General features: G+C 45.9%; 1 protein-coding gene and 1 pseudogene across 1 annotated transcript; one reads left to right on the plus strand and one right to left on the minus strand.

The window, feature by feature from the left end:
* Window positions 1-2382: 2382 nt before the first annotated feature.
* On the plus strand, window positions 2383-4028 carry LOC109737344 (L-type lectin-domain containing receptor kinase SIT2-like; annotated as a pseudogene).
* Window positions 4029-6469: 2441 nt separating this feature from the next.
* On the minus strand, window positions 6470-10304 carry LOC109737342 (E3 ubiquitin-protein ligase RING1). Its single transcript, XM_020296487.3, has 2 exons — window positions 9151-10304; window positions 6470-6935 (listed from the first exon to the last, which is right to left on the minus strand). The coding sequence occupies exon 1, from the start codon at window positions 10206-10208 to the stop codon at window positions 9189-9191; it is 1020 nt and encodes a 339-aa protein (XP_020152076.1). The 5' UTR covers window positions 10209-10304; the 3' UTR covers window positions 6470-6935; window positions 9151-9188.
* Window positions 10305-13961: the final 3657 nt, after the last annotated feature.

Genomic DNA, 13961 nt, shown 5'->3' on the forward strand with positions numbered 1-13961 from the left:
CCTTGCCCCGTCTAGCTGCCGTCGACGCCACCATGACGCCAGACAGTGCCACCTCCCTGCGCGCGTCCATCGTCACACATTTGTCGGCGAGACCCCGCTGCGCCACGCCATCGAGACCAGTCATCGATGACGCGATAGATACCACGCCGCTCCACCACCTTGCCAGGCCAGCTGTCGACGCCACCATGGCGCCAGACAGCGCCACCGCCCTGCAGGAGGCCATCACGCCATGTCCAGCGCCGAGACTCCGCTACTCCATGCCGCCGAGACCCGCCGTCGTCGACGCGAGAGAAGGCACGCCACAACACCTCACGCCTCTTCCATCTGGCGCCGCTCCACAAACGATGTCCCCTAGAGGGAGCACGGCACAACAACGCCGCCATCATCCGATCCGCAGGTTAACGATAGTTGCTTGACGATGCCTTCATCAAGGTAACGACGTAGACGCCGCCATCGCCCGCCATGACCGGAGTCGTCTCGGTTTCCACCAGCGACTATGTCTCCCCAACTCGCCGCCGGTGCTAACAGTGGGATCCAAGATCCGTCACTACCAGCCTGGCCAACCGCCTTCGATGGAGAAGGCAACCACCACCACCATGCCCGGGCCAAGAGACCCGAACGTCCTCGTGCCGCAAAGATTACCCAAGGGGGGTCTCCTCTTGACGTTGTCGAGACGAGGCGCAGCCGCAGTGGATCTCGATCTAAACCCCTCGGGCCTAGATCAGATCTCATCGCAGCCAAAATCTCATCCGCCAGCGGCCGCCGGAAATCTCCTGGCCACCGCCAACCCGCTGCGCACTGCCGTTGGATGAGGAGGGAGATGGACGTCGCTGCCCCCACGCGTTACCGCCGGCCGAGGACTGCGCAGCCGCTGCCGCCTCACCACAAGGGCTTTGCCCCGCGGCGTCCTCAGCGACGGCGGCGGTAGTGGGATGCGATGGAGGGGGAGGGCTAAGGGCGGTGTGGACGGGAACTCCCCGGGGCCGGTGCGGCGCTGCCACCTCGGGGGACGGGAACTCCCTGGGGGCGGTGCGGCGCCGCCGCCTCGGGGGAGCCATGCGGTTGTGGCGTCATATATACTTCTTTGAAGCCTTGTCTGCTGCTTGCTGAAATACTACTACTTACTTCAGCGCTAGCTGTATATTATAGTGTGTACTGTATGACTATGGAGAAAATTGTACTAGATTTTTTTTGGGATGAAGCTGTGGTATAAAATACCCTGGAAAATTATCTTATTCTTATCTGTGACAACAACATATGCCCAGCTGATCTGGTCTCATGTATATGTATAGCAGCCGGAGCCCGACCTGGTTTACATACAAAGAGTAGAAGAAGCAATCAGTCAATCAATCTGGTTTATATTAAAGCTGATGGCTAGTTGGGAAGCCGCCTAGAATTATTCTGCTCATTTGTTAAACCATCATAACATCCCACACAAATTATTATTCTGCTCATTTATTATCAAATTGTTATTCGATAATCAAAATATGGCGGAGTACGTATTCAAATACACACCACATCATGATTAAGCCAAGGGCGACCAAGCCAAGTCTCCAACGCGAGAATACATTTCCACTAGAAACTAGAAAAACTTATAAATATCACCATCCGGTTGTGTGTGTATGTGTAAATTAATTAGGTGCTAATTAAGGTGCAGAGAGACAATTACTTTTTTCCGATAAAAGGGCGATTTTACTATCTCAAATATAGCATCAAGCGGATACAAAACATTATGAATAACACCCGGCCTCTGCATAGCTAAGATGCACACAGCCAAACACCAAATTCTAACACTAGAAAATGAAACAAAATCGACAAATCGGCAACAAGTAGGGTCCTATAGACCAACACTTTGCCTATGTTGAAAGCGGTGGTGAATCGATCTGAAGGTTATGCTGTCACCCATGTTGGAAAAAAACCTACATAACCACTTGCTCCCATCACGTACACACCGTCTTGAACAGCGGTTGGTGCTCAAGTCAACTGTTCCAGGCAAAAAATAGACAATGACTTGTACACTCAAGTAATGGCCGGCTGCTATACAAGTAGTATATACTACGTACTCCCTCCGTCCGCGAATAAGTGTACTTCTAACTTTTGTCTTAAGTCAAAGTTTTAAAATTTTGACCAACTTTATAGAAAAAAGTAATAGCATATATGACATCAAATTGGTACATTATGAAAGTACATTTCAAAACAAATCTACTGATACTAATTTAGTGTCATAAATGCTACTACTTTTCCCTTGAAAGTTAGTCAAAGTTTCAAAACTTTGACCTAAAACAAAGGTTAGATGTACACTTATTCGCGGACGGAGGGAGTAAGTTACTAACAGCTCCAGACAATGACATCTCCTTTAGAGTTGCACATGTGCCAGCTAACATGGAGCACCGATCCACCCTTGGTTTCTCTTTACAATTGCACATCCTTCTCTCCCTTGCCCTAAACCTTGCATCCTTCACCACTACCACTGCCACCAATGAGGAGGACGACCAATTTGTCTACTCGGGCTTCTCGGGCGGTACCGACCTCACCCTTGATGGCACAGCCACGGTTACACCAGATGGGGTTCTCAAGCTCACCGATGGCACTCTTCACCTCAAGGGTCATGCCTTCTGCACAACCCCATAATATGTTCAACAATGGAGATACCACTCAGATATCTGTGACCTTGGCTCCCCTCAAGGTAGCAAAACCGTCGAGGCCACTAGTCATGGGCTGCAAATAACTTCCAGAGTAGCTAGACCAAAAAAACCCATTTATACTCGGGCTTCTCGGGCGGTACCGACATCACCCTTGATGGCACAGCCACGGTTACACCAGATGGGGTTCTCAAGCTCACCAATGACACTCTTCACCTCAAGGACCATGCTTTCTACCCAACCCCATGGCGATTCCGCAAGTCGCCAACGGGGCGGTGCAATTCTTCTCCGTCACATTCGTGGTCGGCATGGTCCGTGTCTACTCCGATCAATGTACTGATGGCATGACTTTCTTGATATCTCCCACCAAGGATTTCTCGGGTGCACAACACTCTCAAACCTGAGCCTCCTCAACAAAACAAGCAATGGCAAGCCAAGCAACCAGATATGTGCAGTCGAGCTTGATAGCAGCCAAAATACAGAGTTCAGCGACGTCGATGACAACCATGTCGGCATCGACATCAATAGCCTCACCTCCACTGAAGCCCGACCGTCTGGCTTCTATGATGACAAGAGCAACGGCGTCTTCAACAACTTGTCCCTCGTTAGCCGCAAGGAAATGCAAGTGTGGGTAGATTATGATAGAGATACCACTTAGATCAGTGTGACCTTGGCCCCCCTCAAGGTAGCCAAACCGTGGAGGCGACTAGTTTCAACCACGTACAACGGCCTCTCAACAGTACTACAAGATCAGTCCTACCTCGGATTCTCGGCTTCAACTGGTCCGATAAACTCACTGTATTGTGTGCTTGGCTGGAGCTTGGGCATAAACCGTCCTGCACCAGACATTGACATCACCAAGCTGCCAAAGCTACCTCGGATTGGCCCCAAACCTCAGCCCAAATTTATGCCAATAGCCACTGCCACATTCATCTTTCTTGTTGGAACAACTATATATAATTCTATTGATGCGGAGGCGAAGGAGGTATGCCGAGCTACACGAAGATTGGGAGGATGAGTATGGGCCACACCCCTTCCTTCTCCTACAAGGATTTAGTCCATGCTACTCAAGGATTTCATGGTAAGAACCTACTTGGCCATGGAGGATTTGGGAAGGTGTATAAAGGCGGGCGTGCTTCCGGTCTCTAAACTGGATGTTTTGGTGAAGAGGGTGTCCCACGAGTCAAAGCAGGGGATAAAGGAGTTCGTCGCTGAGATTGTTGCCATATCCGCCACTGCAACATCATCCAGTTACTCGGTTATTGTAGGAGAAAAGGTGAACTTCTATTGGTCTATGACTATATTTCAAATGGTAGTCTTGACCAGTACTTACATCATCAAGAAGAGAAGGAGGGAGTGTTAAAAACGTTTTTGACACTAGTGTAGTGTTAAAAACGTTCTTATATTTTGGGACAGAGGGAGTACTTTTTTATGCAAAGGTAGGTTGTGCTGTTAGATATTGTAAACTCTTGTAGATCAATGACTGAATCTGTTGAAATATATGAGCCTTTCAGTTGACTGAATTCAGTTACTGTAGGACAGGTCCATCCAAAACAATTTCTTTATATGTTTCGTGCTGGCAACTCCACCGCATCTTAGCTACAGAGTTGCAAATTCACTGCATCATCATCCTAGCTACATGTAATGTAAAGCACAAGACAGGATTTTGTAATGTAAATACAACGTTTGCCTAGTTAAAAAAATGTTTACCAAAATACACACATCTTTGTTTTGCATAACTTAACCTTGAGAGTAATTACATCATCTTGAGTGTATGTTTCTTGTGTGTGTGTGTTTTTTTCTACATACACACACATTGTCCTTTTAAATCTCCTCTGCGGCTTGACACTGCCACCACGGGTATTTTCTCATAATAGAAAAAGGAAAACATAATATTATAGACCTTTTTTTCCTATTTTTGTGCTTTTACTAGTGGCTTTCTTCAGTTTTTTTTCTTTTATATTTCTTTTTAAAATTCATGAACATTTTTTCATTTTTTTTAAATCTAAGAAAATTTGTTCAATTTTTTTAAAATCTGAGAACATTTATTCAATTTTGTGAACATTTTATGAAATCCGAGAATCTTTTTTGGAGTTTGGAAAACGGTTTTGAAATTCTCGAAGATATTTTGAATTCACGATTGTTTTTTTAAATTTGTGGACATTTTCTTTAATTGGTAAACATTTTTTGAAATTTGAGAGTATTTTTTTAAAATTTGCGAACATTGTTTTTAGATCTGCTAATTGTTTTTTAATTGATGAAATTTTATGAAATCTAGGAAGATATTTTTGGAATTCACAAACATAGTTTGAATTCCCTACTCCCTCCAATCCAAATTAATTGATGCAGCCTCTAGACAATGTTGTATAGAGGTTGCGTGAAATAATTAGGATCGGAGCGAGTAACATTTTGCAAAATTCACGATCATTTCTTTTTTTTGAATCGACAAACAATTTTCGAAATTCATGACCATTTTCTGAATTCATGATCATTTTTTTCGAATCGCCAAACATATTTTGAAATCCATGATTTTGTTTTGAATTCACAACCAATTTTGAATCGGTGAACATTTTTTGGATCAACAAACACTTCTCAGAATTTATGAACAATTTTGAAATTAGGAATTCTTTTGAATTCCTAAAAAACTAAAAAGCAAAAATAAAATAAAAACAGAAATAACAAAAAACAAAATGGGGCGCCCGACCTGCAATGGGCCTGCGCAAACCGCGCGGGGACATCCGAGTGGAGCGGCCGGATCGCCTGTCGTCCCATAAATGCGTCCCTCACGTTGCTCAAACGTCCCTTCAAGTTTTAGATTTTTGGCTTTTGTTTTTCTTTAATTTTATAATTGTCCTAAAGAATATATTCATTAAAAAATATTTTACTACCTCAATAAACAATGACTTGCAAGTAAAAATTGTTTCTCATGTATTTGAAAGTAGTTGTTCATCTTTTATTTTAAAAAAGGTTCATGCGTGTTGCAAAAATGTACATTCTGTATTTTTAAAAATAGAAAATGTTCGTAAACTATTTAAAACAAATCATCATGCATTGAAATTTTTTCATCATATATTTGAAAGCTATTAAAAAATTGTCGCATGTATCTCAAAGTGTTGATGCAATTTTTATAATACGCAATGGTAGTTTTTAGATACACTTGGAGCAATTTTTGGTACATGACAGGAAATTATTGAATAAATGATAACCATTTTCTTAATACACAACGGTTACTGGGATACATGTGGATTATTGGGATTATTTGTTCTTTGATTGCAATCTAAGGATTATTTTTTATGCTTTCTAAGAAAGACGTATTTGTTAAGTCCGTTAATCATGGTTTTGTTAAGTAGTAATATATAAGCTATCATCCCTAAAACAAAAGTACTATAAGCTACCCTACCTTTTTAAAGGGGAAAGTAATAAGCTAGCTAGACTTGACAGGTGCAGGATGTTAAGCACAAAGATTAAGCAGGTTGCAGGTGCTGAGTTTCTTGGAATCCTCTCTCTGATGGATGAGCAATCAAGTACTAGTATTGTAATACTACTTGGATGATTATATCATGGAAATTTCTCATGGATTGATTACTTACAAAAAACCCTATCCTGAATCAATCAATGAATCCATCAAAGAGGCCAAAATGTTAATGTTGTTCAGCGCCAACGTGCACACTCACAACGATGCATCATCCATTCCTGGGTGCACAATTGCACCATCTTCTTCTCCATCCATCCATCCATCTTCTTGTGCATCACATCTTAACCTGGTCATCACAATCCCTAGCTAGCTCGCTCGCTAGGGAAAACAAACCAACAAAATACTATCATCATTTCCAGACACCATCCATCCATTTAAACATACTATAACACATTATGTATGTCTATATAGGAGGATCGCTAGGGTTCCCTTTCTTCTTTCTTTCTTTCTTCCCATCCCCCAAGAGAGAAAGGAAGATCGATCGACGACACAGACACACAATTCTACTAATAACACAGACAAGAAGGTATATTCAGTCAAGTCAACCCACCAACCAGACCAGACCAGACCAGGCAACCAAAGAATATCATCTCTACTTTCTTTTTCTCTCTTCTCTTTCTACAACCATGACAGGCAAAGAGGGGAGGGGAGGGGAGGGGAGACGAGAGATCAATAGACGGACGGCGCCACTCTTCATCACCAAAAAAGCCTCCAATTCAATTCAGATCAACAACAACAACATAAGTCTTCCTTCTTCTTCTTGTCTTCTCTTCCTTGCATTCAGATTCTCTTCCCTTCTTCCCGCCAGTCCGTTGCCCCTGATGCACACCAGACCAAACCATTCGTCAGATGATTCACTTCAGCTACCAAATACTAGTGCTTGGGATGCAACGCGCATATATAATATGAATATTGCAACCCAATGTGCGCCATCGTCGATATATAAACAAACAACAGATGGTAAATCACACTAGGGTTGTTTTAGGGAGCTACATGCCTACTACATCTCACATTAAAACGACTCCATCGCAGCAGCAGGGAAAATGAATGCAAATATAGCAGGGGCAATGTGCACCAGACAAACAACAGGTGGCAAAGTGCAGTGTTAAAAAAAAAAGGCCTCCGTCACAACATGTAAAATACGTTGGCCTGTGAGGAGGTGAAACCACTGGGCATGATTGCTGTACAGAATTTTCACAGTGCCCTGACGCTTAATTAGTTAAGTTTGCAACTTCATATTCATATTCCTGCCTACTTTGGGTGCCTACCAAAAAGAAATAACAGGATTTACATACTAAGCTAGACTTTCACCATCACAAATTCCAAACAGCGTGCCCTAGTAAGGGAACGGACTAAAGAAACTGACAAGAAAATTAATCGAGCTAGGACACAACACCGCAAAGTGTAAACTATAAACTGGGAATAGTCTACATATATGCATCTCCAGACAGTATCATTCAACTATAACACATCAAATAACTCCTAGACTTCTTATTCCACAACAGATATTATCCAACTTCTACTAAACGCATAGATGACACTTCTTTGTGTCCAGGATGCGAAAACACTAGCGCGTCGCAAGACCAAATAAAACCGCTTCATATTTTCCTTGTTTTACATCAAAACTAAAACAATAGTCAAATACACTAGGAAATATATAGCATCCCGTACAACTATCCTAGATGCAGTGTAAGTGTGTAACCACTGACAGCTGCTACAGTGCTCCTTAAGCCCAGCCCTTATATTTTCAACAAGCCTATACTGCTCTGTCTACCTGAACAGCTTTGACCAAACAATCAACAAGAGGAAAAATTTCAAACATCTTCATCAGCAAATGAATTGGTACTGGTTTATCTACACTACTGAACTTTTGCTCTTATTCGCTCCTCTAACATCTAGTCTAGATAAATAAACATGACATAACCATACAACTAGCCGTTTTACTTTTACACGTGCATTGGCCAAAGCCAGACAAATAAATGAAACCTCAACTATGTACCGGCTGAACGCTTAATAGAAGAATTTTCCAACAGTGAAACTAGCATGGGTCATAGAAAAAAAATCGCCGTCAGCACCGCGTTGACACTTAACGCTGTCCAGCTCATCATAATAAAATAAGGTAAATACTAACATCTAAACTGAGATATTGACCATTTAAACTATTGGGTAACAATGGAAAGCCGTACAGGGGTGAAATAAAACTGCCATTCTCTAGCCGTTCTACTTATACACGTGCCATCAGGCAACCCAGACAAATAAACGGAAACCAGGACTAGAGACTGAAAACTTAATTAATAGAACATTTTTCCTACAATCCACCTAGCAAGGCTCGTACAAAAAACTAAATCATGCAGCTAGCCGTGTTGCACGTGGCATCAGCCAACCCAGACAAATAAATGAAAACCTAAACTGGAGACTGAGCGCTTAATAAACAGAGTATTTGGTAATAACAGAAAGCTGTACAAGGTATGTTTTCGTTCTACCTGGCGGCACGTGTGGTGGTAATCGTCTTACACAAGTAACCATAATAATAATGAAAAATATGTAAAGGCGGTAACAATTGCGATGTGAAAGGTTATATCTGTTTTACTTAAACACGTGGCATCGGCCAACCCACACAAACAAATGAAAACCTGAACTGGAGGCTGAATGCTTAATTAATAGAGCATTTTCCTATGGTCCAACTAGCATGTCTCGTAGAAAAGATTAACCATACAACTAGCTACGTTGCACGTGGCATTGGCCAACCCATACAAATAGACCAAAACATCAACTGCAGACTGAGGACTTAATTAACAGAAAGTTTTTCTACTGTGCAACTAGCATGGCTCATCATTGCATTGCAAGATAGATGGAAGTAAATACTAAAACCTAAATCAAGATATTGGAGTAGTTGGTAATAATGGAAAGCCATACAACATATGTTCTATGTCAACCTGGTGGAACGTGCTGTTGCAATCGACTCACGCAGGCAACCGTTATAATGAAATAAATATGTAAAAGCGGTAACAAGTGCGAGGCCAAAGGTTATACCTCCTTATCCCCCTGTTCCCCTCTTCCTTGCAGGCGCTTCAGTCGAGATCATCATACGAGCGACCGCTCGCATTCGGATCGTTGTTGTAGTCACCAGAGCCAGCAGCGTCCTGGTCACTGCTCTCTGCCTGCTGCGCGCCAAAAGCAGCCCTGAGAGGCCACGGCAGGGAGATCCTGAACCTCCTCTCCATGACCCTAGGCGAAGGGCCACCGCCAGGGGACGCAGGCGGCGCCGCAGCAGCAGCAGCAGCAGCAGCAGGGGCAGCGGCCTGGCGCTGGTGGTTCTCATAGTCAGGGTCATCGGTGGGCAGCTCGTGGCGGCAGACAGGGCAGGAGCTGTGGAGGTCGAGCCAGGGCAGGATGCAGTCCTTGTGGAAGACGTGGTTGCAGGGGAGCTGCTTGGCGGCGGCGCCGAGCAGGAAGTCGTCCATACAGACGGCGCACTGGGCGCCCCCGTCGGCGGCCATCATGTCGGCAGAGACGGCGACGTCGGGCAGGGCGGCGACGGCGGCCTTGGCGGCGGGCGGGGTGCCGTAGCGGCTGGGGTCGTTCTCGGCGAGCTGCTGGATGAGCTGCTCGAGGCCGGATCCCATGAAGTAGTCGCCGAGGCTGACCCCGCCGGGGACGGGGCCCCCTTGGAAGGAGGCGAAGCCGGCGGGGAAGGAGGAGCCCTCGAGGACGATCTGGATAGTGGCGCCGCCGGAGAGGAGGCCGCCGAGGTGGCCGTGGAGGAAGTCGGTGACGTCGAACTGGTTGTTTGGGTTGGCGGCGGAGGAGGCGGCGCGGGGCGCGGAGGGGGAGGGCGGGCCGAGGACCCCGGCGAGGTCGCTGGGGTTGCGGAGGTCGAGGAAGCTGGCGAGGGGGAAGAAGGGGGACTGCGGCGGGTGGATTTGGGGGCTAGGGTTTGGGGGGTCCTCGTCGTCGAGGAGCTCCTCGACGAACCCCCCGGCGCAGAGCGGGCAGAAGACCTCGTCGTCGCGGGAGGCCGGCGCGGCGATGGCGACGGCGCGGTCGCACTGGTGGCAGTAGTAGCGCTGCTGCGGCTGCGACGACGACATGGCGGCGGCGATCGATCCGACGGGACCGGGTTGGGGATGGATTTGGGGGAATTTCGTAACGGAAGCGATTGATTTGGGTTGGGGTTTTCGATTTCGATTTTCTTTCTTTCTTTCTTTCTTTTTTATATATACCTACTAGGTAAGGAAGGTGTGCGGCTGACAGTGGGGCCCGCGTGGACTCGTTTGCCGTCTCTCGAGGGATCAAGAATGCTCCTCTCCTAGGCAAAGGCAAGGCAGTTTCCTCACACTTGCATCATCTAACAAGACATTTTTCTTTCTTCCATTCCATTGATTGTTTGGAAAAGAGATTTTTCTTTCAATCAATTACTTGGCATGATAAAATCAAAATATGGAAACTGGCAACACCCCATGTCGGTTAATTTATCTCTTGTCAGACCAATACGAACAATCGATCACTGCTTAGCATAACAACAAATATTGAACACATCATGGGTAGCGCTCTTAGCCACAAACATGACTCACGTCGATCTCACAGACCAAGGAGGCGTCATCTTGGACTGCATAAGCTTTCATGACCGGACGGGTAGTGGGGACATATGTCCTTGGAGTCCGGATGAAAATCTAGCCAGTTATACTCGTAAATACATGCTCTTCTTGTGCCGGCAACCACCACATGCTCACTCCATCCATACATCGATGCCTGCCAAACTCCACGCATGCAAGTTATTCATGTGATAGACACCACCCAATTGTTCTAGCATTGCTATTCATGTGATGAGCAAGTGAAAGGATCGATATAGTTGACTAGAGGGGGGTGAATAGGCAACTAACAATTTTTAGCTTTTCTTTACCAATTTAAACTTTGCATCAAATTAGGTTGTCTAGATATGCAACTAAGTGAGCAACCTATATGATGCAATGACAACACGCACACAAGCAAGCAAGGGATTTAACACAAGTAAGCTTGCGAAAGTAAAGAGACGAGATAACCAAGAGTGGAGCCGGTGAAGACGAGGATGTGTTACCGAAGTTCCTTCCTTTTGAGGGGAAGTACGTCTCCGTTGGAGCGGTGTGGAGGCACAATGCTCCCCAAGAAACCACTAGGGCCACCGTATTCTCCTCACGCCCTCACACAATGCGAGATGTCGTGATTCCACTATTGGTGCCCTTGAAGACGGCGACCGGACCTTTACAAACAAGGTTGGGGCAATCTCCACAACTTAATTGGAGGCTCCCAACGACACCACAAAGTTTCACCACAATGGACTATGGCTCCGCGGTGACCTCAACCGTCTAGGGTGCTCAAACATCCAAGAGTAACAAGATCCGCTAGGGATAAGTGGGGGAATCAAATTTTTCTTGGTGGAAGTAGATCGGGGCCTTCTCAACCAATCCCGAGCAAATCAACAAGTTTGATTGGCTAGGGAGAGAGATCGGACGAAAATGGAGCATGGAGCAACAATGGAGCTTTTGGGAGAAGAGGTAGGTCAACTTTGGGGAAGAAGACCTCCTTATATAGTGGGGGGGACAATCCAACCATTACCCCCCAAAACAGCCCCGCAGAGGGTGGTATTACCGCAGGAGGCAGCGGCACTACCGCTCCCCTGGTCGGTACTACCGTGAAGTTTGGAGGGCAGGAGAGAGACGGACCCGAGCGGTACTGCCGCGGTGGTAGGGCGGTACTACCACTCATGAGCGGCACTACCGCTCTACTGCCGCTGCAAAGTACCGCAAAATCTGTCACGAGAAATGACCCCTCGAGTCGACGCGGTAGGGGCCTGGTACCGCAGCGGTACTGTTGGGGAACGTAGTAATTTCAAAAAAATTCCTACGCACACGCAAGATCATGGTGATGCATAGCAACGAGAGGGGAGAGTGTTGTCCACGTACCCTCGTAGACCGAAAGCGGAAGCGTTAACACAACGCGGTTGATGTAGTCGTACGTCTTCACGATCCGACCGATCAAGTACCGAACGTACGGCACCTCCGAGTTCAGCACACGTTCAACTCGATGACGTCCCTCGAACTCCGATCCAGCCGAGTGTTGAGGGAGAGTTTCGTCAGCACGACGGCGTGGTGACGATGATGATGTTCTACCGACGCAGGGCTTCGCCTAAGCACCGCTACGATATTATCGAGGTGTAATATGGTGGAGGGGGGCACCGCACACGGCTAAGAGATCAATGATCAATTGTTGTGTCTATGGGGTGCCCCCCTGCCCCCGTATATAAAGGATCAAAGGGGGGAGGTGCGGCCAGCCTTGGGGCGCGCCAGGAGGAGTCCTACTCCCACCGGGAGTAGGACTCCCCCCTTTTCCTAGTTGGATTAGGACTTGGGAGGGGGGAAAGAGGAGAGGGAGAAGAAGGAAGGGGGGCGCCGCCCCCTTCTCCTTGTCCTATTCGGACTAGGGGGGAGGGGCGCGCGGCCCAGCCCTAGCCGCCTCTCCTCTCTTCCACCTAGGCCCACTAAGGCCCATTATGTTGCCGGGGGGTTCCGGTAACCTCCCAGTACTCCGGTAAAATCCAGATTTCACCCGGAACACTTCCGATATCCAAACATAGGCTTCCAATATATCAATCTTTATGTCTCGACCATTTCGAGACTCCTCGTCATGTCCGTGATCACATCCGGGACTCCGAACAACCTTCGGTATATCAAAACATATAAACTCATAATATAACTGTCATCAAAACGTTAAGCGTGCGGACCCTACGGGTTCGAGAACTATGTAGACATGACCGAGACACGTCTCCGGTCAATAACCAATAGCGGAACCTGGATGCTCATATTGGCTCCCACATATTCTACGAAGATCTTTATCGGTCAAACCGCATAACAACATACGTTGTTCCCTTTGTCATCGGTATGTTACTTGCCCGAGATTCGATCGTCGGTATCTCAATACCTAGTTCAATCTCGTTACCGGCAAGTCTCTTTACTCGTTCCGTAATACATCATCCTGCAACTAGCTCATTAGTTGCAATGCTTGCAAGGCTTATAGTGATGTGCATTACCGAGTGGGCCCAGAGATACCTCTTCGACAATCGGAGTGACAAATCCTAATCTCGAAATACGCCAACCCAACAAGTACCTTCGGAGACACCTGTAGAGCACCTTTATAATCACGCAGTTACGTTGTGACGTTTGGTAGCACACAAAGTGTTCCTCCGGTAAACGGGAGTTGCATAATCTCATAGTCATAGGAACATGTATAAGTCATGAAGAAAGCAATAGCAACATACTAAACGATCGTGTGCTAAGCTAACGGAATGGGTCAAGTCAATCACATCATTCTCCTAATGATGTGATCCCGTTAATCAAATGACAACTCATGTCAATGGCTAGGAAACATAACCATCTTTGATCAACGAGCTAGTCAAGTAGAGGCATACTAGTGACACTCTGTTTGTCTATGTATTCACACATGTATCATGTTTCCGGTTAATACAATTCTAGCATGAATAATAAACATTTATCATGATATAAGGAAATAAATAATAACTTTATTATTGCCTCTAGGGCATATTTCCTTCAGTCTCCCACTTGCACTAGAGTCAATAATCTAGTTCACATCGCCATGTGATTTAACATCAATAGTTCACATCACCATGTGATTAACACCCATAGTTCACATCGTCATGTGACCAACACCCAAAAGGTTTACTAGAGTCAATAATCTAGTTCACATCGCTATGTGATTAACACCCAAAGAGTACTAAGGTGTGATCATGTTTTGCTTGTGAGATAATTTTAGTCAACGGGTCTGTCACATTCAGATCCGTAAGTATTTTG

The sequence above is a fragment of the Aegilops tauschii genome, chromosome 7 (assembly GCF_002575655.3).
Source record: "Aegilops tauschii subsp. strangulata cultivar AL8/78 chromosome 7, Aet v6.0, whole genome shotgun sequence".
Lineage (NCBI taxonomy): Eukaryota > Viridiplantae > Streptophyta > Magnoliopsida > Poales > Poaceae > Aegilops > Aegilops tauschii.

What these genes read in the sequence shown, in the direction of transcription:
- LOC109737342 (XM_020296487.3), bottom strand. Translation starts at nt 10,208, where the DNA reads ATGTCGTCGTCGCAGCCGCAGCAGCGCTACTACTGCCACCAGTGCGAC.